The sequence below is a fragment of the Anomaloglossus baeobatrachus genome, chromosome 4, assembly GCF_048569485.1.
Source record: "Anomaloglossus baeobatrachus isolate aAnoBae1 chromosome 4, aAnoBae1.hap1, whole genome shotgun sequence".
NCBI lineage: Eukaryota > Metazoa > Chordata > Amphibia > Anura > Aromobatidae > Anomaloglossus > Anomaloglossus baeobatrachus.
Window position 1 is genome coordinate 308,193,109 of NC_134356.1, and position 22,148 is coordinate 308,215,256.

Sequence of the window (22,148 nt, forward strand, 5' to 3'; positions counted from 1 at the left end):
GAAACTGTCAGTAGGTCTGGTTGTTTAGCCTCACTCCATCCTCAACCCGAAAAGGTCCCACAAGTTCATCTTTGATGATACCAGCCATATAGTATATAGTATATAGATGTTGTTGTCTGTAGTTACCAAGTGTTTGTGTAGGCGCTGTACATGTTCTGGGTGTTGTCTGGGTGTGGCGGGGGGTGAGAGCGGTGTTGTTTGTGTGTTGCGTGTGTTGCGTTATTTGTGGAGCGCTGTGTGTCTGTAGCGTTGTGTGTGTGTTGCGCGGTTTGTGTGGGTGTGGGGTGTGTGTGTGTGTGTTTTGGGGGGAGGTATGTTTTGTGCAATGTGTGTGTTGTGCGGTATGTGCGTATATTTGTGTGTGCCGCGGTGTTTGTGTGTTGGGTGTTGTGTGTGTGCGGCGTTGTCTGTGTGTGTGGGTGTCTGTGTAGGGCGGTGTTTGTGGTTCCCAGTGTGTGTGTGGTGTGTTGTGCAGTGTGTGTGTGGCAGTGTGTGTGTGTGTGTGTGTTATGGGGGGAGGTGTGCACCCCCCATCGTGCTCCATCCCCCATGCTGCGCACCCCCCATTGTGCTCCATCCCCACTCACCATTGTGCTCCATCCCCCATGCTGCGTACTCCCCATCGTGCTCCATCTCCCATGCTGCGCATTTTCCATCATGCTCCATCCCCCATGCTGCGCACTCCCAAACGTGCTCCATCCCCCATGCTGCGCACTCCCAAACGTGCTCCATCCCCCATGCTGCGCACTCCCCATCGTGCTCTATCCCCCATGCTGCACACTCCCAAACGTGCTCCATCCCCCATGTTGCACACTCCCCATTGTGCTCCATCCCCCATGCTGCGCACCCCCCATCGTGCTCCATCCCCCATGCTGCGCACCCCCCATCGTGCTCCATCCCCCATGCTGCGCACCCCCCATCGTGCTCCATCCCCCATGTTGCACACTCCCCATTGTGCTCCATCCCCCATGCTGCGCACCCCCCATCATGCTCCATCCCCCATGCTGCGCACCCCCCATCGTGCTCCATACCCCATGCTGCGCACTCCCCATTGTGCTCTATCCCCCATGCTGCGCATTCCCCATCGTGCTCCATCCCCCATGCTGCGCACTTCCAAATGTGCTCCATCCCCCATGCTGCGCACTCCCCATCGTGCTCCATCCCCCATGCTGCGCACTCCTCATCGTGCTCCATCCCCCATGCTGCGCACTCCCCATCGTGCTCTATACCCCATGCTGCGCACTCCCCATCGTGCTCCATTCCCCATGCTGCACACTCCCCATCGTGCTCCATCCCCCATGCTGTGCACCCCCCATCGTGCTCCACAGTCACACATCAGACAGTATACATGCACACATCTGATCGCATACACTCACACACACACCCCACTTCTCCCTGTGCCCACCGGTGGGCGGTCCCAGCAGCTGTGCTGCACGCCGTGCTCCTCTGCCGACACTCACAGATCCGATCGCATACACTCACACACACACACTCACACATCAGAACACACTCACACACATCCGATCGTATACACTCACACACACACTGACGATATCGCACATACGCGCTCACAAAATCACAACATCTGGAGATACCACATGCTTCTGGCCATGTGATCCTCCGGCAGGTCCTGGAAGGTCACTGCACAGTATCGCCACCGAGAAGCAAGCGATATCACGGGATGTTGTGAGTATGTGGATGCGATCTGATGTGTGTGTGAGAGTGAGTGAGTGTGATCTGATGTGTGTGTGTGTGTGTTTTTTCTCACCTGGGAGTCGGGTCTCCGTATCGGTTTGTGGAATGCGTGCGGGGGGCGGAGCCAGAGCGAGCGTTCAATGCGTGAGGGGGGCGTGGCGTGGCCGAGTTGCCAATGCGTGCAGGGGGCCGGGGCGAGAGGCCAATCCGTGTGGGGGCGGAGCCTGGGCGAGCGGCCAATCCGTGCGGGGGGGCGGAGCCGAGGCGAGGCGAACGGTCAATCCGCTGTTTGTCACCGTAAGGACACAATTTTGGAGCAAGACAGACAGACAGAATAAGGCAATTATATATATATATATAGATATGAGTATATATATGAATATATATATATATATATATATATATATATACATACTGTGCACAGTCCTGTAAAGGACTTGTAAACTATACATCTGTTAGTACTATTCCATTACTGATGATGCAAGTGCTTTACCTCTATATAGGTGGTTTCAAGTGCAGCACTTCTGTTCTCTAATGTGCAGTTCAGAGTTATGGGGCATAAATATACACTGAACATCAAATATAAAGCAACATTTTTGTTTTTGCTCCCATTTTTCTTGAGCTGAACTCAAAGATATAAGACTTTTTCTATGTACACAAAATGCCTTTTTCTCTTAAATATTGTAAATAAATTTGTCCAAATCTCTGTTAGGTAGCACTTTTCGTTTCCTGAGATAATCCATGCACCTCACAAGTGTGGCATATCAAGATGCTGATTAAACAGCATGATTATTGAACAGATGTGCCTTAGGGGTGCTTCACACATAGCGAGATCGCTGCTGAGATCGCTGCTGAGTCACGGTTTTTGTGACGCAGCAGTGACCTCATTAGCGATCTCGCTGTGTGTGACACGGAGCAGCGATCTGGCCCCTGCTGTGAGATCGCTGCTCGTTACACACAGCCCTGGTTCGTTTTTTTATTGTTACTCTCCCACTGTGACGCACAGATCGCTGTGTGTGACAGCGAGAGAGTGACGAAATGAAGCGAGCAGGGAGCAGGAGCCGGCATCTGGCAGCTGCGGTAAGCTGTAACCAGGGTAAACATCGGGTAACCAAGGTGGTTACCCGATATTTACCTTCGTTACCAGCCTCCGCCGCTCTCACGCTGCCAGTGCCGGCTCCTGCTCTCTGCACATGTAGCTGCAGTACACATCAAGTTAATTAACCCGATGTGTACTGTAGCTAGGAGAGCAGGGAGCCAGCGCTAAGCAGTGTGCGCAGCTCCCTGCTCTCTGCACATGTAGCGACGTTATGATCGCTGCTGCGTCGCTGTGTTTGACAGCTAAGCAGCGATCATAACAGCGACATAGAAGGTCGCTGTTGCGTCACAGAAAATGGTGACGTAACAGCGATGTCGTTGTTGCTGACGCTATGTGTTAACCCAGCTTTAGGGTAGCCACAATAAAAGGCAACTGTAAAATGTGCAGTTTTATGAGGGGATCCGGATAGATATAAAAAAACAGTTAGTATCTGATGTGACCACTATTTCTCTCATGCAGTGCAACATTTTGGTGGGATGAGTGGCAGTTGGCCCCAGCCAACCAGTCCCATATAGAGCTACCAAGCTTAGATTGTAATTCCACATTATAACTTTTGGTTAAAGTACAATCTGTTTCTTCTGAAATAAGTGCACGTTTAGTCAATTTGGCACGGAAAGGTTAATTTTATTTATTGTGCAATTCACTATGCCAAAGACTCCTGGAGCAAGATGTGGATTGTATGTTTGATTCTTGGAGCATTCGATTGAAGCAATCATGTTACGACTGCCAGCATGCTATAATGTACTGCCCACTCGGTCAAATTATTTTAATTAGGCAATTTCACACTGCGTTCTTCTCCCCGTTCAGTAGTCCTGTTAGGGCTTCCGTCTGAACCCTCCACAAAACGGGATTTAGACGTATTCGCCAATAGGGACACTGAATATAATGGTGCAGATGGAGTCACCATGTGCTCTGTCTTGCACTATTTTGGGGGGAATACGCCTATTGGAGGGTGACACCTTGACATAGTAGACTGTGTTTAGGTGTCCGCGTCAAGTAAGTGTATACTCTCAAAAATGGTGCACGACAGAGCACACGGTGATTCCGTCTGCACCATTATTGTCAGTGGCCCTGTTGGCGCATACATCTAAATCCCGTTTTGTGAAGGGTTCGGATAGAATCCACGAGTGGCCACAGAATGGTGAGTGGAACACAGTGTAAAAGCGGCCTTATCAGGAGGAGGACATATATAAATGTCCTGTCAAAATGCAATATTTGTAAGTGAAAGGCAGTCATGATTTTCTTTTCTTAGGCTATGTGCGCACTGGAAAATTTAATTTTCTCAAGAAAATTCCGCAGGCACTGAAAGATTACCGCACCCGCGGTAAAAAACCGCGGCAAACCGCACCCGAAAACCGCATGCGGTTTGCCGCAGTTTTACCGCGGTATTGTTCGCTGTATTGCCGCGGTTTTGCCGCGTGCGGGTTGGCAAATGTGCTTTATTGCATTCAATGCAATAAAGCACATTGGAAAAAAAAAATCATTTCCTTCTTTTAGATAGATAAAAAGACAGAAGAATAGATAGAGGGATAGATAGATAGACAGATAGATAGACAGATAGATAGACAGATAGATAGATAGAGGGATAGATAGAGGGACAGATAGAGGGATAGATAGAGGGATAGATAGATAGATAGACAGATAGATAGAGGACAGATCGCTGCATTTCCCACGGTCGGCAGTGAGTTCACATTACCGGCCGTGGGAAATGACCGGTAATTACCTCTGCTGTCTCGCTGCGAGGCTGCATACATTCAGCGCTGTGTGTCAGTCGCGTCTGGATGTAAGCAGCGCAGGACATCGAAGCTGTGGATTACGCCGGAGCTTTGGTGCGGGAGGGGTTAATAAAATGGTGAACGAGGCTTGTTTGTTTTATTTAAAATAAAGGATTTTTCGGTGTGTGTGTTTTATTCACTTTACTTACGGGTTGATCATGTCAGCTGTCACATAGACGCTGCCTATGATCAAGCCTGGAGTTAACGGCGGCGATCCGCCACCATTAAAACTCCTTGTATTACCCTGATTGCCACTGCTACACGGCGGCAGGATGAGCCGGGGACACGCCCATACTGCCGCATAATGCATGCGACAGTCCCGGGGCAGCTGCGGCTGATATTCTCGGCTGCGGGAGGGGGAGTGAGGCGGGGGACATTAACCCTGCCCCTCTCCCTCCCCAGCCTGAGAATACCGGGCCGCCGCTGTGTGCTTACCTCGGCTGGACGGTAAATATACAGCGGAGCCCACGTGTTTTTTTTTCTATATTTCCGTTTGATTTCTATGTGTGTTCTATATGTCTGTGTCTGTGTGTGAGTGTGTGTGTGTGTGTCTTTGTCTGTGTCTGTGTTCTATGTCTGTGTGTGAGTGTGATCTGTGTGTTTGTTTACTCTCTGCTCCGCTTCCTCTTCCTGTAATGACATCACTTCCCTGAAAAACTGCAGACAGGCGATGTACATTACCGGAGGTAAACCGCAAAATACCGCAGGGAATAACGCAGGAAAACGCAGTGAACCGCACAGAATTTGCTGCCTGCGTTATTCCCTGCGGGATTTCACGATTACATTGGAGTCAATGGAGTGAAATCCCACAGCAGGAAAGAATTGACATGCAATTGTTTTTGCTGCGGGAATCCCGCAGCAAAACATGCAGCTGTCAAATTCCGCTTAGTGCGCACAGGATTTTTTTTTCCCATAGGATTTGCTGGTGATTCACTGCAGAGATGTTATGAACATTTTCTGCAGCGAAACATGCAGCAAAACCGCAAAAAATCTGCGGCAAAATCCGGTAAGTGCGCACAGGGCCTTACTCTTTATATGGTTTTATAGAATAAAAGTACAAGCATATTATAGCGTTTTGCCATGTCCTAGCCCTACGGTCTTGTTGAAGGTGTTAATATTATAAGGTGCTTCTCCTAAAGACCATTATTACAAGATAAGACGTTAAAATCTTTTTTTAAAATGTGTGAAATAGACATGTATTTAATACTAATATTAGTAGTGATATTAAAAATAGTGGTCTGTTTTATCATGATTCACCATAGTTCTATCTGTAAATCTATTAAGTTGTACTCAGTGGGGCAAATTTATCAGCACTAATTCTTAGAAAGTGAAAACTTTAGCTTAACATGCCTACTTTTTCATGCTGCTCAATAAAGCAAATTTTAAATCAAAAAGTTTAGACCACTTTTTAGGTTAGGTTCCTATGATGAGCTTTTGGTGAGTTTTTGATGCTGCTTAGTTTTTCTGGGGCAAAATTGCAGTGTCTTACAGTTTCAGCAATGTGGATGGGATTTACAGAAATCTCCTGCCTTCTGAGCTTCTTCTTTACTCAGCATAAACTAACCTGTGATGCGTATTTAAAATCCACAACATCAGTTTCTCTTACAAGTACGCTAAGTTTTTTGTGCAAATTTTTATCAGAGACTTATATTAGATGTGGAAAATAAGCACGTAATAATACACCTGTATTTTTAGTGTGTGTCCGCTGCAGAAACGCATCATAAATGTATGTCCGCACCTTAGTATATCAATAAGTTTTGTCAAAACCAAATAATAGGAAGTATAAAACAACAAAGCAGTTTTATTTAAAGCCCGACACACCAAAAAGAGACAAATATCACAAAGGCAAAAACATATATAAAAAAACACAATGAAGAATGCAAGTAACTTAATTTAACTAATAGGTGGAGAAATGATGCAGAAATTCTATAACATCAAAAACTCTTCATGGGAACATAGCATTAGTTCGCTTACTCTATGTCAGAAATAAGCCCCACAGTTCTTCCCTATTTTTTGGGGAGGACACTGGCCACCTCCCTTTTATGGTAAGTTACAGCTCTTTTCAAAAAGATCATGCCAATTGTCGGCCAAGATGTAAAAAGTGTCTAAAAAATCTGAGCATGTAAGTCATGAAAGAAAGACAGTTTTTTGGCTCAGTTTTTTTTGGCACCAGAATTCCGGCACATCGAGCTTCATAAATATCACCTACTATTTTAATGGCATTATATGGTAAAGAATATTCTGCTTTTTCTAGGGTTTAAAATGTGTAAAGTTAGTTACACTTCTCTTTACTTAGGATGAAATGTAATTAAGAAAATCAATCTTTTCCTAGTGTTCACCTTCACACATGATTTGATTTCCAGTAGTGCAGCATAGTGTTAATGTCTATGTAATATGGAAAGTTTATTCCACTGATAATAATGGTGCACTATTTTTGGGTCAGCCGTTTATAGCCTTCTTAATTGCATCTTGGAATTTGGATGGCGTACGGAGGCATAGTATGGGCTCCGTTATTTTATGGATGTATTGCATTATTTTAATATAAACTATAAATTATTAATACCAGTATCTGTTCCTGTAAAAAAAAAACGGATAGCACACAGATGTCAATTGAGGAAAAAATAATTCGAGTTTTCTGGATGAAACGGAGGCGATTCTTTATATGCTTGCAAACCTGGTATTATTCTACCCATTGTTGTACTAGCCCACCAGAATACCAGAGGATCCAGGCTCAAATTAAATAATAGGTCTTAGGGGTACTTTGCACGCTGCGACATCGCTAGCCGATGATAGCGATGCCGAGCGCGATAGTCCCCGTCCCCGTTGCACATGCGATATCTTGTGATAGCTGCCGTAGCGAACATTATCGCTACGGCAGCTTCACACGCACTTACCTGCCCTGCGACGTCGCTCTGGCCGGCGACACGCCTCCTTCCTAAGGGAGCGGGTCGTACGGCGTCACAGCGGCGTCACACGGCAGGCGGCCAATAGAAGCGGAGGGGCGGAGATGAGCGGGACGTAAACATCCCGCCCACCTCCTTCCTTCCGCATAGCCGCTGGAGGCAGGTAAGGAGATGTTCCTCGCTCCTGCGGCTTCATACACAGCGATGTGTGCTGCCGGAGGAACGAGGAACAACATTGTACCTGTCGCTGCAGCGAAATTATGAAAATGACCGACACTACACCGATCACCGATTTACGACGCTTTTGGGATCGTTAGTCGGTGCATCTAGGCTTTACACTTTGCGACATCGATACCGGCACCGGATGTGCGTCACTATCGATTTGACCCCGACGATATCGCAGTAGCGATGTCGCAACGTGCAAAGTACCCCTTAGACTTTCTATGGGCAGTAGTTGAAGTTAGCCTCTATTACGGTATGTGCACACTTTGTCTTTTAGATGATAGATTTCTACAGAAAAACACCTATGTTATATAGTTCCTGAAGCATTTTCTTTGATGTCTTTTTGGTCGTTTTTGTGGTGGCTTTGCCTCATCCAGCTTTATTTTAAAAAACTTATATGTATTGTAGGGAATTAGCTCATGTAGGCAATGGCAGAGATGCAGTTATAATAATAATAATAATATTTACTCAGTTATATAGTGCTATTAATTCCACAGCGCTTTACATACATAAGCAACACTGTCCCTATTGGGGCTCACAATCTAAATTCTCTATCACTATGTCTTTAAAGGCTATGTGCACACACTGCGTTTTTTTGACGCTGCGTTTTTGTGCGTTTTTTAAAGCTAAAAACGCACAAATGCAGTGTCTTTAAAAACCGCATGCGTTTTTGCCGCGTTTTGGTGCGTTTTTGGCTGCGTTTTGCTGCGTTTTTGCTCACTGCGTTTTTCTGCGGGTTTTTTTTATCAGTGAACATTGCCATTAAAGATTGTTGAAAAAAAAAAGGTCTGATGTCATTTCCTTCTTCCATATGTTCTTCATTCTCCACTAGTGTATGCAGGAGAGCAGACAGCTGCAGAACTACAAGGCTCAGCATGTTCCATCCAGGACTGTGTGCTGGAGGGAGAGTCAGGGGGAGCAGACCTACAAGGCTCAGCATACTCCATCCACTAGTGGATGCAGGAGAGCAGACAGCAGCTGCAGAACTACAAGGCTCAGCATCCTCCATCCAATAGTGTATGCAGGAGAGCAGACAGCAGCTGTCGAACTACAAGGCTCAGCATCCTCCTTCCAGGACTGTATGCAGGATTTCTTTGCCCCCCCAAACAAAAAAATGACGTGGGCTTCGCCATATTTTTTGTATGCTAGCCAGGCACAGGCTGCCCCCAACCCCCAGCTGCCTATTTGTACCCGGCTGGGAACCAAAAATATAGGGAAGCCTTTTTTTTTTTTTATTTCATGAATTTCATGAAATAGTAAAAAAAATGACGTGGTCTTCACCCAATTTTTGAGTCCAGCCAGGTACAACTAGGCAGCTGGGGATTGGAATCCACAGTGCAGGGTGCCCATGCTTTCTGGGCACCCCCGCTGCAAATTGCAGTCCGCAGCCACCCCAGAAAATGGCGCTTTCATAGAAGCGCCATCTTCTGGCGCTGTATCCAACTCTTCCAGCTGCCCTGGTGACAGGTGGCTCGCTGGGTAATAATGGGGTTAGGGCTACCTGTATATTATCAGCTGGCCTTAAGGCCGAAATTCATGGTGTCACGCCAATATTAGACATGGCCACCATGAATTTCTAGTAAAGATAAAAAAAAAACACAACACACAGAAAAATATTTTTATTAGAAATAAAACACAATACAATTAGTGACTCCATCTTTATTGAAATAAAGAACCCCCCTCTGCAGTAATCCTGGGTCAAGGGTCCCGCGCCGTCCAATCCGGATCCAATATCATCTGATCGGTTTGCTGGAAGGCAAAGCGATCAGATGATGTGTCAGGTTCTAGGATGTGAATCACATCACACATCAGCTGATTGTATAAAAGCCGTTTATGCAATCAGATGATGCATCAGTGCAAAAAAAAAATAAAAATACTCACTTATGTGCTGATTACTGGCAGCTCCTGGAGCGGAGTTTGATCCCGTCCGATCGCTGCAGGAGCTGCCGGTAATCAGGGATGAAGTCTCCTGACGGCATCCGCTGACAGGTTAAGCCGGCCAGGCGCCGGCGTCACCGCGAGACTTATGATCAGCTGATGCGTCAGGTGACCGCATCAGGTGATCACCGCCAGGTCCTGCAGCTATCTGAGGTGTCCCGGCCGTCTGCACACAGCCGGAGCGGCGGTACCGGGAGAGGAGCTGGGAGCGGACATGGCACCGGGAGTCTGCAGACAGGTGAGTATGACATTTTTTTTTCTACTGTTCACTTTTGTTTTCGCAGCTGCCTCTACCTCCCGCCCAGACATGGCGCTGCACGGGAGCTGACATGCACAGGACTGGAGGTGGACACAGCGGTGACGGTACCGGGAGGATTTACGCTTCTGTATTTACTGACAGAAGGAATCCTCTTCCTGTACATGTCACTTTACTGCCAACTAGTGATGAGCGAGTACTAAAAAGCTCGGGTGCTCGAAGCTCGGGCCGAGCCTCCCAAGATACTCGTGTACTCGGCCCGAGCACCGAGCCCAATGTTATCCTATGGGAGACCCGAGTATTTTTGTGAAATGACCCCCCGGCAGCATGTAGAAACCCTAAAAATGTCACAAAAGTCTCAGAAGAGTGCTCAAATGACATGGCATCAGCATGGGGAAGACCCCTTGAAGCATTTATCACTCAAAAGTCACAGCTGTGAACAATTTTGTCCAAGTTTTACGCCATTTTTACGGACTCACCAGAAAACCTTCCAAAATGACACCAAAATGAATTTTCATGGCGGAAATGTTAAGGGCACATACCCAATAGTGAGATAGAGCTGGTGTATGTTACTTTTTGAGATTATTACATGAAAGATTTTACATGAAAACCTTGTGTGGCACTCCGATGTCCAAAACGCACGTTTTGTGCTTTTTACTAGCGATGTCGGTCATTTTTTTTTTTTTATTCTATCTCCCTCAGTCCGTCGGTCTGTCTCTCTCTGTCTTGTCTGTCCCCCTCTCACAGTCTGTCGGTCAGTTCCCCCCCCTCTCTCTTACTTACCGTTCCCCGATCACTGCCGCGGCGCTGCACAGCTGTTCAAACTCCGGTGGCTTTTCCTCTTTTGAAAAAGCCAGCCGCTCATTAATCAATCTCCTATTCCCTGCTGTCCTGCTTTTCGGCGCCTATGATTGGTTGCAGTGAGACACGCTCCCACACTGAGTGACAGCTGTCTCACTGCACCCAATCACAGCAGCCGGTGTGTGTATACTGTGCAGTGAAATAAATAATTAAATAATTAAAAAAAACGGCGTGCGGTCCCCCCAATTTTAATACCAGCCAGATAAAGCCATACGGCTGAAGGCTGGTATTCTCAGGATGGGGAGCTCCACGTTATGGGGAGCCCCCCACCCTAACAATATCAGTCAGCAGCCGCCCAGAATTGCCGCATACATTAGATGCGACAGTTCTGGGGCTGTACCCGGCTCTTCCCGATTTACCCTGGTGCTTTGGCAAATCGGGGTAATAAGGAGTTAATGGCAGCCTGTAGCTGCCACTAAATCCTAGATTAATCATGTCAGGCGTCTATGAGATACCTTCCATGATTAATCTGTAAATTACAGTTAAAAAACACACACACCCGAAAAATCCTTTATTAGAAATAAAAAACACTAACAAAGTCCCTCATTACCAATTTATTAACCCCGACAAACCCTCCATGTCCGGCGTACTCCACAGTCCTCCAGCGTCGCGTCCAGCTCTGCTGCATGGAAGTGACAGGAGCTGCAGAATACACCGCCGCTCCGGTCACCTCCACGCAGCTAATGAGATGAGTATAGCGATCAGCTGAGCTGTCACTGAGGTTACCTGGATCCAGCGGTGGATGCAGCGGTGGCCGCGGGTAACCTCAGTGACAGCTCAGCTGATCGCGCTACTCACCGCCGCTCCAGTCAGCTCCATGCACCAACTGAGGTGAGTATAGCGATCAGCTGCTGTCACTGAGGTTAATCGCGGCCACCGCTGGATCCAGCGGTGGCCGGGAGTTACCTGACTGACAGCAGCTGATCGCGCTATTCCCTTCATTAGCTGCGTGGAGGTGACCGGAGCGGCGGTGTCTTCTGCAGCTCCTGTCACTTCCATGCAGCAGAGCTGGACGCGACGCTGGAGTCCGTGGAGTACGCCGGACATGGAGGGTTTGTCGGGGTTAATAAATTGGTAATGAGGGACTTTGTTAGTGTTTTTTATTTCTAATAAAGGATTTTTCGGGTGTGTGTGTTTTTTAACTGTAATTTACAGATTAATCATGGAAGGAATCTCGGGGAGACGCCTGACATGATTAATCTAGGATTAAGTGGCAGCTATGGGCTGCCATTAACTCCTTATTACCCCGATTTGCCAACGCACTAGGGTAAATCGGGAAGAGCCGGGTACAGCCCCAGAACTGTCGCATATAATGTATGCGGCAATTCTGGGCAGCTGCTGACTGATATTGTTAGGGTGGGGGGCTCCCCATAACGTGGAGCTCCCCATCCTGAGAATACCAGCCTTCAGCTGTATGGCTTTATCTGGCTGGTATTAAAATTGGGGGGGACCGCACACCGTTTTTTTTAATTATTTATTTATTTATTTTACTGCACAGTATAGACCCGCCCACCGGCTGCTGTGATTGGGTGCAGTGTGACACCTGTCACTCAGCGTGGGGGCGTGTCTCACTGCAACCAATCATAGGCGCCTGTGGGCGTGGAAAGCAGGGAATATGAGATGGCTGTGTACAGAGCACAGCGCGCCGGCCGGTATAAAGGCTCGGTCACGCTGTGCAGGCCGGCCAATCACTGCAATTCCACAACTAACAGGGCTGTGGCATTGCAGTGGTCTGCCAGCCAATCCCTGCATGAGGGCTGGCTCTCAAAAGAGCGCCAACATGCAGAAATGAAGACCACGAGTAAAGCACGAGTATTGCAAAATTACTCGGTACCCGCCGAGTAGCCCGAGTACAGTGATACTCGTGCGAGTACCGAGTAGTAACAAGCATACTCGCTCATCACTACTGCCAACCCCTTGCATTTATAGCTGCGTTTTTAGTCCTAGAAACACACTAAAATGCAGCTATATTTGCAATTTGCTGTTTTCATTGCGTTTTTGAACATCTCATTGAACTCAATGGGTGGAAAACGCAGTGAAAAACACAAATAATTGACATGCTGCGTTTTTGTGGGCACCACAAAAACGCAGCTAAAAAAAAACGCTGTGTGCAGACAGCAAAAATGAAAACTCATAGACTTTGCTGTGGAAGCAAAGTCATGCAGTTTTCTGAGCAAAAACGCACACGAAAAACGCACTGTGTGAACTAACCCAAAGTGTGGAAGGAAACTGGAGGAAACCCACGCAAACACTGGGAGATTATACAAAACTTCTTGCAGCTGGTGTCCTTGGTGGACTTTGAACTCAGAACCCCAGCGCTGCAAGACTGCACTGCTAACCACTGAGCCACCATGCCACCCAGTAAAGATGCACATGCAGGTTTTCAGTCCAAAACTCAGTGTATTATTCACACTGATATAAACAGAAAAAAATACAGTGTTAATTTAGACAGGCATGCAAAGGAAAAGTCCAACTTGTGAAACAGCATAGCATAGGTCTTGGATGTGCCAGTCCATTTAGCTATGTTATTACCACAGAACCTGCTTTAGGTTCCAAGCCCAACCACCCACTACAGTGAGAAGTTCTGGCTGCCTATTTATGCTATGCTAATCCTGTAGCTGTGCACCTGGGGCGTTGCCTCGAAAACCTGGACTAGCAGAGAAGGTCCATGCCAGATTTGACCTCCTTCACTGCTGCTCACCAGTGCAAAAGGCACTTTCTAGGAAGAATATATCTCCCATCTACCACTATACCATTTACTGTGTCACAGTATAAACTATTGATTGACTTCCAAGCATATAATGGACCAATTTACTTCATTTAACTGCTTCACGTTTATGGAAACCTGAAGTGGTTAAAGTATGTCAAAAAGGCTTAACATATGTACAGCTAGTCATTTTATATTGCAGTGCATATGTTCATTCTATTTTTATTTTTTAGTTCTTTTTCAGATGGGTTACAAGGCATACATGAAAAATACAGACATTGTGTGCACATAACCCATTGGGGATTTCCCATTTTGTATAATGTTGGACATGGGATACGCCATAAATGTGTAGAAGATGTGAATCCCACCAATGGGCCCTGCATCTATCTCATCTTTGATGTGCACCACTATAAGTGGAGAGGTTGTCAGTATTCCCATCCATTTGTATGGAAATTCCAACTACGTCTCTACTGTGTGCCACAAAGCTCATTTTCGACACATGCAGGTGCCATTTGTGGATCCACATCTCCTACACATATATGGCATATCCTGATTTAATGACAACATAACAATGTGGCCAGAAAAGGGGGAGGAAGGGTTTTCAGAATCTTTTCTTCTGGTTGGACAAGGAATCGTGATCCTGATTCATCCATAAACCGATGCTCACTCTTCTTCTATGGTAATGCTGCTTTACCTCGGTAAATCCAGAAGCAACAGTTAAAAGTTAGCATAGTAGTGTTACTAATGAAGACTTCACACTGCGCCGCAGCAGTTGTGCTGCCATAATTGACCTTGTCTGACAGCTGATCTACAGATATTCAACAAATAGAAATATCTGAAATGCAGACGCAGGACATGTGTGCCTCTGTTGGTAGCTGCTGCAGGGCAGAAGTTGTGACGGGCTATATTAATGTTTATTCTTTACTCTTGTATCTGTGTATGCTTTTCAGTTATCTCTTTTCTGAATGCATGATTTTTCTGACTCATTTCCTGCTCAATATTTGTTATTCTTTTTTCATTTATCGTTTTAATAGAGTTAAAATAAAAAAAGTAATCTCCCTGAGGTCTAAGGTTTAATAAATCTCTACGAATGATACTTTTTTCTTCCTATAAATGATATTTTTGGAAGTAATATGTAACAAGAAAATACAGACAAATGTTTATTTAGTTATTTATTTATTATTTTGCCTCCTTATCTGTTCTTTTTGTCTCTGGAAGATGACATGGAGATGAATTGTTCCAGAATGATCACTGATTCCTATTGAATAATAGAAAGCTTGTGCCCAATGATGCTTGCGGAATTTGGGGCAGGGAAAACAAATCTTTTTTTTTTTTACTTGAAATATCCTTTACAATAAGTGCTTAAATACTTCCCTAAGTGACTTGTTAGAATCACCGTGCTTATTTAGAACTTGTGATGTAGGCATGTTTTGTGATCAGATGCTTTACACATCTATACTTAAATTATGCATGGATTGTGTTTTGTATATTGCTTTTGAGCACATATCCAGTGAAGGAAATAATTAATTGATTCCTTGCTGATTTTGTAAGTTTGCCCACTGACAAAGACATGAACAGTCTATAATTTTAAGGGTAGGTTAATTTTAATAGTGAGTGATAGAATATCCAAAATAAAATCCATAAAATTACATTTGTATAAATTATATAAATTTATTTGCATTTTAAGAGAGAAAAAAGTATGTGATCCCCTACCAACTATTAAAAGTTCCGACTCCTACAGACACTTAAATGCTCCTAATCAACTCGTTACCTGCATTATAGACAGCTGTCTTAAATTGTCACCTGTATAAAAGATTTCTGTCCACAGACTCAATTAATCAGTCAGACTCTAACCTCTACAACATGGGCAAGACCAAAGAGCTGTCTAAGGATGTCAGTAACAAGATCATAGACCTGCACAAGGCTGGAATGGGATACAAACCATGAGTAAAACCCTGGGTGAGAAGGAGACAACTGTTAGTGCAATAACAAGAAAATGGAAGAAATACAAAATGAGTGTCAATCGACATCGATCTGGGACACCATGCAAAATCGAGGTAAGGGATCCAAGATCATGAGAAAGGTGAGAGATCAGCCTGAAACTACATGGGGGAACTTGTTAATGATCTCAAGGCAGCTGGGACCATTGTCTCCAAGAAAACCATTGGTAACACATTACGCCGTAATGACTTAAAATCCTGAAGTGCCGCAAAGTCCCACTGCTCAAGACGTCACATGTTCAGGCCCATCTGAAGTTTGCCAATGAACACCTGGCTGATTCTGAGAGTGATTGGGAGAAGATGCTGTGGTCAGATGAGATAAAAATTGAGCTCTTTGGCCTTAACTCAACTCTCCATGTAAGGAGGAAGAGAGATGCTGCCTATGACCCAAAGAACACCATCCCCACTGTCAAGCATGGAAGTGGAAACATTATGTTTTGGGGGTGTTTCTCTGCTAAGGGCACAGAACTACTTCACCGCATCAATGGGACAATGGATGGAGCCATGTACTGTACAATCCTGAGTAACAACCTCCTTCCCTCCCCAAAACATTAAAAATGGGTTGTGGCTGGGTCTTCCAGCATGACAATGACCCAAAACGTACAGCCAAGGCAAAAAAGGAGTGGCTCAAAAAGAAGCACATTAAGGTCATGGAGTGGCCTAGCCAGTCTCCAGACCTTAATCCCATTGAAATCGTATGAAGCTCTGAGTTGCCAAGCGACAGCCTCAAAATCTTAATGATTTAGAGATGATCTGCAAAGAGGAGTGGACCAAACTTTCTCCTGGCATGTGTGCAAACCTCATCATCAACTACATAAAATGTCTTACTGCTCTGCTTTTCAACAAGGGTTTTGCCACCAAGTATTAAGTCTTGTTTGCCATAGGGATCAAATACTTATTTCTCTGCAAAATGAAAATAAATTTATATCATTTATACAATGTGATTTTCTGGATTTTATTTTTGATATTCTCTCACTGTTAAAATTGACCTACCCTTAAAATTATAGACTGTTCATGTCTTTGTCAGTGGGCAATCTTACAAAATCAGCAAGGGATCAAATAATTATTTCCACTGTAGATATGAATATCCTCTATGACAAGGGTCACACAAGCATATGAAAAATTGGAGCAATTTTCATCCAGAAGAGTGTGTAATTTTTTTCTCGCCTAACTTCTAATGAACTAATGAAATGTGTATGCCTCACGAATGCAATGCGTTGTTTTTTTCTCATCAACTATTATTCTACACTCATTTACAGGACTATTTATAGTTTTGTATGCTACAGAATAGTAATGTATCTGTACAAAATGGATGGTCTGTGTGGAGTCCGTTTTTTTTTTTCTCTCACACTCATTGACTTGCAAGTGCAGTCCAGTATACGCAGAGACAGGCAATGGAGAAAATGGTGAACTGAATCTCTCCTTGTTTTTTGTGTAGGGTTGGTTGATTAGCGTTTGATCAGTTGTTAAAGTGACTACAGCGGTGTTTCATTTTCTTATTTTACCTCTTCTACTTGGCTTTTTTGGGGGAATGTGTAACTTTGTAAATGTTTTTTCTGCCATTGACAATCGAATGAAAGAAAATTAATGCTGTTTTCAGTCTCCTATCAATGGCCCCATTTTTGTTATGAGATCTATTCTACATAATTGATTTATTGTCATTTTTAAACCCATACCATACCTTATTACTAATTAAATAGTATTTACATAGTATTTATAAAAAAATATCTGACCTGAAAGAATCAATTTGAAATGTGTTCAGTTGAAAAGAAATGAATAATTTATGTCTTGTAAATCGTGTTTCAAATAATCAGAGCTTAAATCAAAGGATTATCCATACAATAACAAGTTATCCCTTATGCATAAGATAGAAGAGAACTAGCTGATCATTGGGGTCTGACCACTGACATACAAAACCATCCTAAGATTGGCAATAAGGAACCACAAAAATGGGCTCTGCAGAGCCTTGGCCTGAGTGAAGCATGGATTTACATTCTGGGCCACCGCTCTATTCACTGTCTATGTCATTGTACCGCACTTGGCTTTCTCCAGCAGTCCCATGGAGATAGAAAGAAATGGAGTGGCGGTCGAGCTTGAGCACATCTGTTCTATTCAAAACAGGGCTATCATGTCCCAATTTGGGAGTTCCAAAACTTCCATCTTGGAATCACTGCAATTTCCATTGGTCCGACTCCCAAGTGATCAGCAACTTATCCTTATGCATGGGTTAGGTATGAACTAGCTGATCGTTGGGGTCTGACCACTGGGACACACAAAGATCCTGAGATTGGGGCTTAGGAACCACAAGAGCTGGCTTTTTCAGAGCTTTGGCCTGAAGCATGAATGTACATTCTGGGCCATTGCTCTATTCACTGTCTAAGTCATTGTAGCGCACTTGGCTTTCTCGACCAGTTCCATGGACATAGAGTGGAGTGGCGGATGAGCTTGAGTACATCAACACTATTCAAAAGAGGACTACCCTGCCCAAATTTGGGGGTTCTAAAGCTCCCTTTTTGGAATCACTGCTGGTTCCACTGGTCTCACACCCAAGTGATCAGTAAGTTATCCTTCATGTGGAAAGATTCAATAACTTGTTTTTTAAATCAATCTATCTAGAACTTATTTTTAATAGACGTTCAGACAAAGTCTTGTATATTTTGCTTTGCATTCAAGGCTTATCTTTTGATATACAGGTAAAATATATCTTTGTACCGTGTTAGCCAGTAGAGATAACAAAATTGCTAAAAAGAATTGAGAGTCCTCAGTGGTTGATAACTTTTAATGGCTAACTGAAAAGATGGTAATAATAGCAAGCTTTCCAGACTACTCAGGTCTCTTCATCAGGCTAGTATAACTCAAAATTTACTGCCACTACTGATTGTCTCCTTGCCATACTGATAGTTCTGCTTCACATAACTTGTCTTATTTACTGCTCCATTCTATGTCCTGTTGTGTATAAATCTCTGACTCTTCAGATTTTGTGTTATACCATGCCTGATGAAGAGACCTAAGTAGTCTCGAAAGCTTGCTACTATTACCATCTTTTCAGTTAGCCATTAAAATGTATCAACCACTGAGGACTCTCAGGTCTTTTAAACATTTTTTTGGCTTATCTTTTGTGATTTTTATGCAATACATAAATATTAATAGATAAGCCTATTGGGATAAAATGCTACGTCTTCATAACTTTTCCAAGCCTATTTTTCTGGCAGTATATGTAGTAGTTTCTTTGTATCAACTCGTACCACACATCGGTGACATGAAAACTGTTGCTCTGACATTTTGAATATCTTGTTGGAAAGTAGTAAACTACTTTAATTGAACGGAAATATATATCTGATACAAATAAAATAGCTTACTACTTTCCTGCAAGATGTTCAAAATGTCGGAGCAATAGTTTAAATGCATAATTTAAATATTATGTGCGGTTTCGAATGTTGAGATTCTGCCATAATTTAAAAAAAAAAAACACAGCCAATCATGATTTGCATCATATTTATAATGTGTTTCAGACACTTTTCACAATTTGACAGATGAGAGGCTATGGGGTTGCTAAACAAGGCATGGATCATAAAAGGAACATGCCTGTGCGCAGCAAAATGCCAAAAGTGCACTAAAAGTGTGGCACACATTTCTGTTGCTAAGTAAGGCAGCTAATAAAAGGTGGACACTTAAATCTCTCTTATTTTAAGATTGACTGGTCTATCAAGCAGCATGAAGAGAGATAGTGGGGCAGATTTGTCAAAACTATGTCTTGGCTTTCCTGTCTATACAATTTACAGTCACTGTGGACTATGACAGCTGACCTGCAGTAGCCTCGTTATACTAAAGGGCATGGTCAACATGTGTGGAAAGTTGCCAAAGGCCGACCGTGTATTAGAATCAAATATGAAATGAACTGACTCCTCAGTTCATTTTCCATAGAGAACCTCTCAGGTCCAATTATGCCACTGGCTTTTAGTCATGCAGGTGTGACCAGAGCAATTAGGCACCGCTCACTATACTGAGTGCGGCGACGGTAAGCACATCCCAGCACTGACTGACAGCCAGCTCTGCACTGATGCACTGTAGAGCCAGCTGTCAGTCAGTGCCAGGTCATGCTTACAGTTGCTACATCCACTGTTGTGAGCAGTTACTCTAGCAGTGCTGGCTCGCCTGCATGACTGAAAGCTGGTGGCTCGTTTGAGAAATAAGGTTCATTTTCTCCCAAAAGCCAGACTTTCAGTACTATTTCTAGGCACCATTATAACACTATTAACCTGCAGATTAACCCTGTGTTTGCATTATCCATGTTATCGTACATACTAGGTTTTTAATTATGTTTCAGATGTTATTGTATGAAGTATATTTTATATTTATATAAATAATGTTGTCACACTTAAAGGGGTATTCCCTATCATTATGTAGACAGTTTTAATAATAATAATAATAATAATAATAATAATAATAATAATATATTCTAAATTCTAAATATAGTATAATTCTATTGATATAGCCATGTCTCTAACCACATGTGCAGGGCATTGCAACTAACCAACTAAGTGTCACTATATGACTGGACGTAACCATGGATACCTAAGCTGCAATGCCCTGCACATGCGGTAAGAGACATGTCTATATCAGGAGAGCTATACAACATTCCTAATTGGAGGTATTTGCCAATATTTTTTTTTTTATTATTATTATTATTATTATTACACCTACTACATATTGGGATAGGATCTTGGAGCTGGAAATAACCCTTTAACCTACAAACAATATATTTTAAAGTGAAAATATCGCCTTTTAAAAGGGAATCTGAAAGACAATGTCTCTATCATTTCAATGTTGTAGCCAGGTTAGTGTTACTCTGAAATGATGCAGCTTTTCAGAGAAACTATAAATATTAAAGCTGGGTGGGGACTAGATGGATGATTAGTCCCAAAGACTAGTCCTGCACCCCTTGAGTGATAAGTGTCTCCCTAAGTGTGTGTGGATCAGCTGTCAGGCTTCATTTAAGCATTTTTGCTCTATATGTCTGTGGTCTACAACGAGTGTGTAAAGCAATGACTGTTCTCTCTTTTATTTCTTTATAGCTGTTTGTGTGTATCAAGGCCAACTGTATTTTGAAGGCGATAATCAAGCTGTCTACTCCAGTTCTGGAGCCTGCACATTGCTCCAATGCAAGGTAAACAGATGTTTTTTTTTATACATGTAATAACTGTATATATATATATATAATATACGGTATATTTTTTTTTTATACAAGGTGACTAATGGTATCTTTTGTCATAATATTGTTCTCAGATAAATAAATATGCTTTCAGATTTAAAGCTGACCTGTCACCAGATTAAAAGCGATCAGTTTTTGCTCTTATTTTATTCTTCCTGTTCCTCTGAGTATTAACCTTTTTGCGACATTGGATATACTGGTACATGCTATTTCGGAAGCTGTTCCCACAAGTACTAGAATGGTGAGTAAGCGGGCAGTCATAGATGTGCCCAACATACCACCTACTCTATTGACCGTGTCATTTACAAGATTAGACAGCCAAGAAAGTTGCTGGCACCGATTAGGGGTGGGACTCAAATTTTTAACAACAGGTTCTCTGTAAACCCTGCCCATTGAAAAACCACACCCATTCTGTAAGCACACCCATTTTGTTAGCCACACCCATTTTCACGCACTTTCCTCAACCAAAAAATACAAGTAATTTAAAGTAAAATCTCTATCCCCTTCTTCCCCTCCTCTACCGTCACTCTCCTGTCCAGCACCAGTTGTTCCAGTCATTGTCAGTCATATTGCATTAAACGGTTTTTCTACAGTTTTTAAAAATTATTACTAAAAGAGCCCTGCAAACATTGGAACGGATGACCTTCCCCATACAGATCCGATCCCATGTGGCCTCTTTACCCTGCAGATCCCATCCCATGTGGTCTCTTGCCTCCTGCAGATTCCATCCCATGTGGTCTCTCCCCCCCTGCAGATCCCATCCCATGTGGCCTCTTTCCCCAGCAGATCCCATCCCATTATGGCCTCTTTCCCCCTGCAGATCCCATCCCATTATGGCCTCTTTCCCCCTGCAGATCCCATCCCATTATGGCCTCTTTTCCCCTGCAGGTCTCATCCCATTATGGCCCCTTTCCCCCTGCAGATCCCATCCCATTATGGCCCCTTTCTCCATGCAAATACCATCCTATTATGCCCTCCTCTTCTCATATAGCCACATATAGCTCCCCTCTTATGTAGCCCCTTTCCCCATATAGCCACATATAGCTCCCCTCTTATGTGGCCCCTCTCCCCATATAGCCACATATAGCGCTCCCCTCTTATGTGGCCCCTCTCCCCATATAGCCACATATAGCTCGCCTCTTATGTGGCCCCTCTCCCCATATAGCGCTCCCCTCTTATGTGGCTCCTCTCCTCATATAGCCATATATAGCTCCCCTCTTATGTGGCCCCTCTCCCCATATAGCGTTCCCCTCTTATGTGGCCCCTTTCCCCATATAGCGCTCCCCTCTTATGTGGCTCCTCTCCCCATATAGCGCTCCCCTCTTATGTGGCCCCTCTCCCCATATAGCGCTCCCCTCTTAGGTGGCCCCTCTCCCATATAGCCACATATAGTTCCCATCTTATGCGGCTCTTCTCCCCATATAGCTGCCATGTTATGTGGCCCCTCTCCCCATATAGTGCTCCCCTCTTATGTGGCTCC

The 22,148-nt window shown here is 44.0% G+C and overlaps 1 protein-coding gene across 1 annotated transcript in view; it reads left to right on the top strand.

The window, feature by feature from the left end:
- The window catches only part of NELL2 (neural EGFL like 2), a 461,689-nt gene that overhangs the window by 224,391 nt on the left and 215,150 nt on the right, over positions 1-22,148 (top strand). Inside the window, exon 10 of the mRNA XM_075344966.1 lies at positions 20,532-20,623. Within this exon, the coding sequence (XP_075201081.1) occupies positions 20,532-20,623 (92 nt within the window). The remainder of the gene's footprint in view (positions 1-20,531; positions 20,624-22,148) is intronic.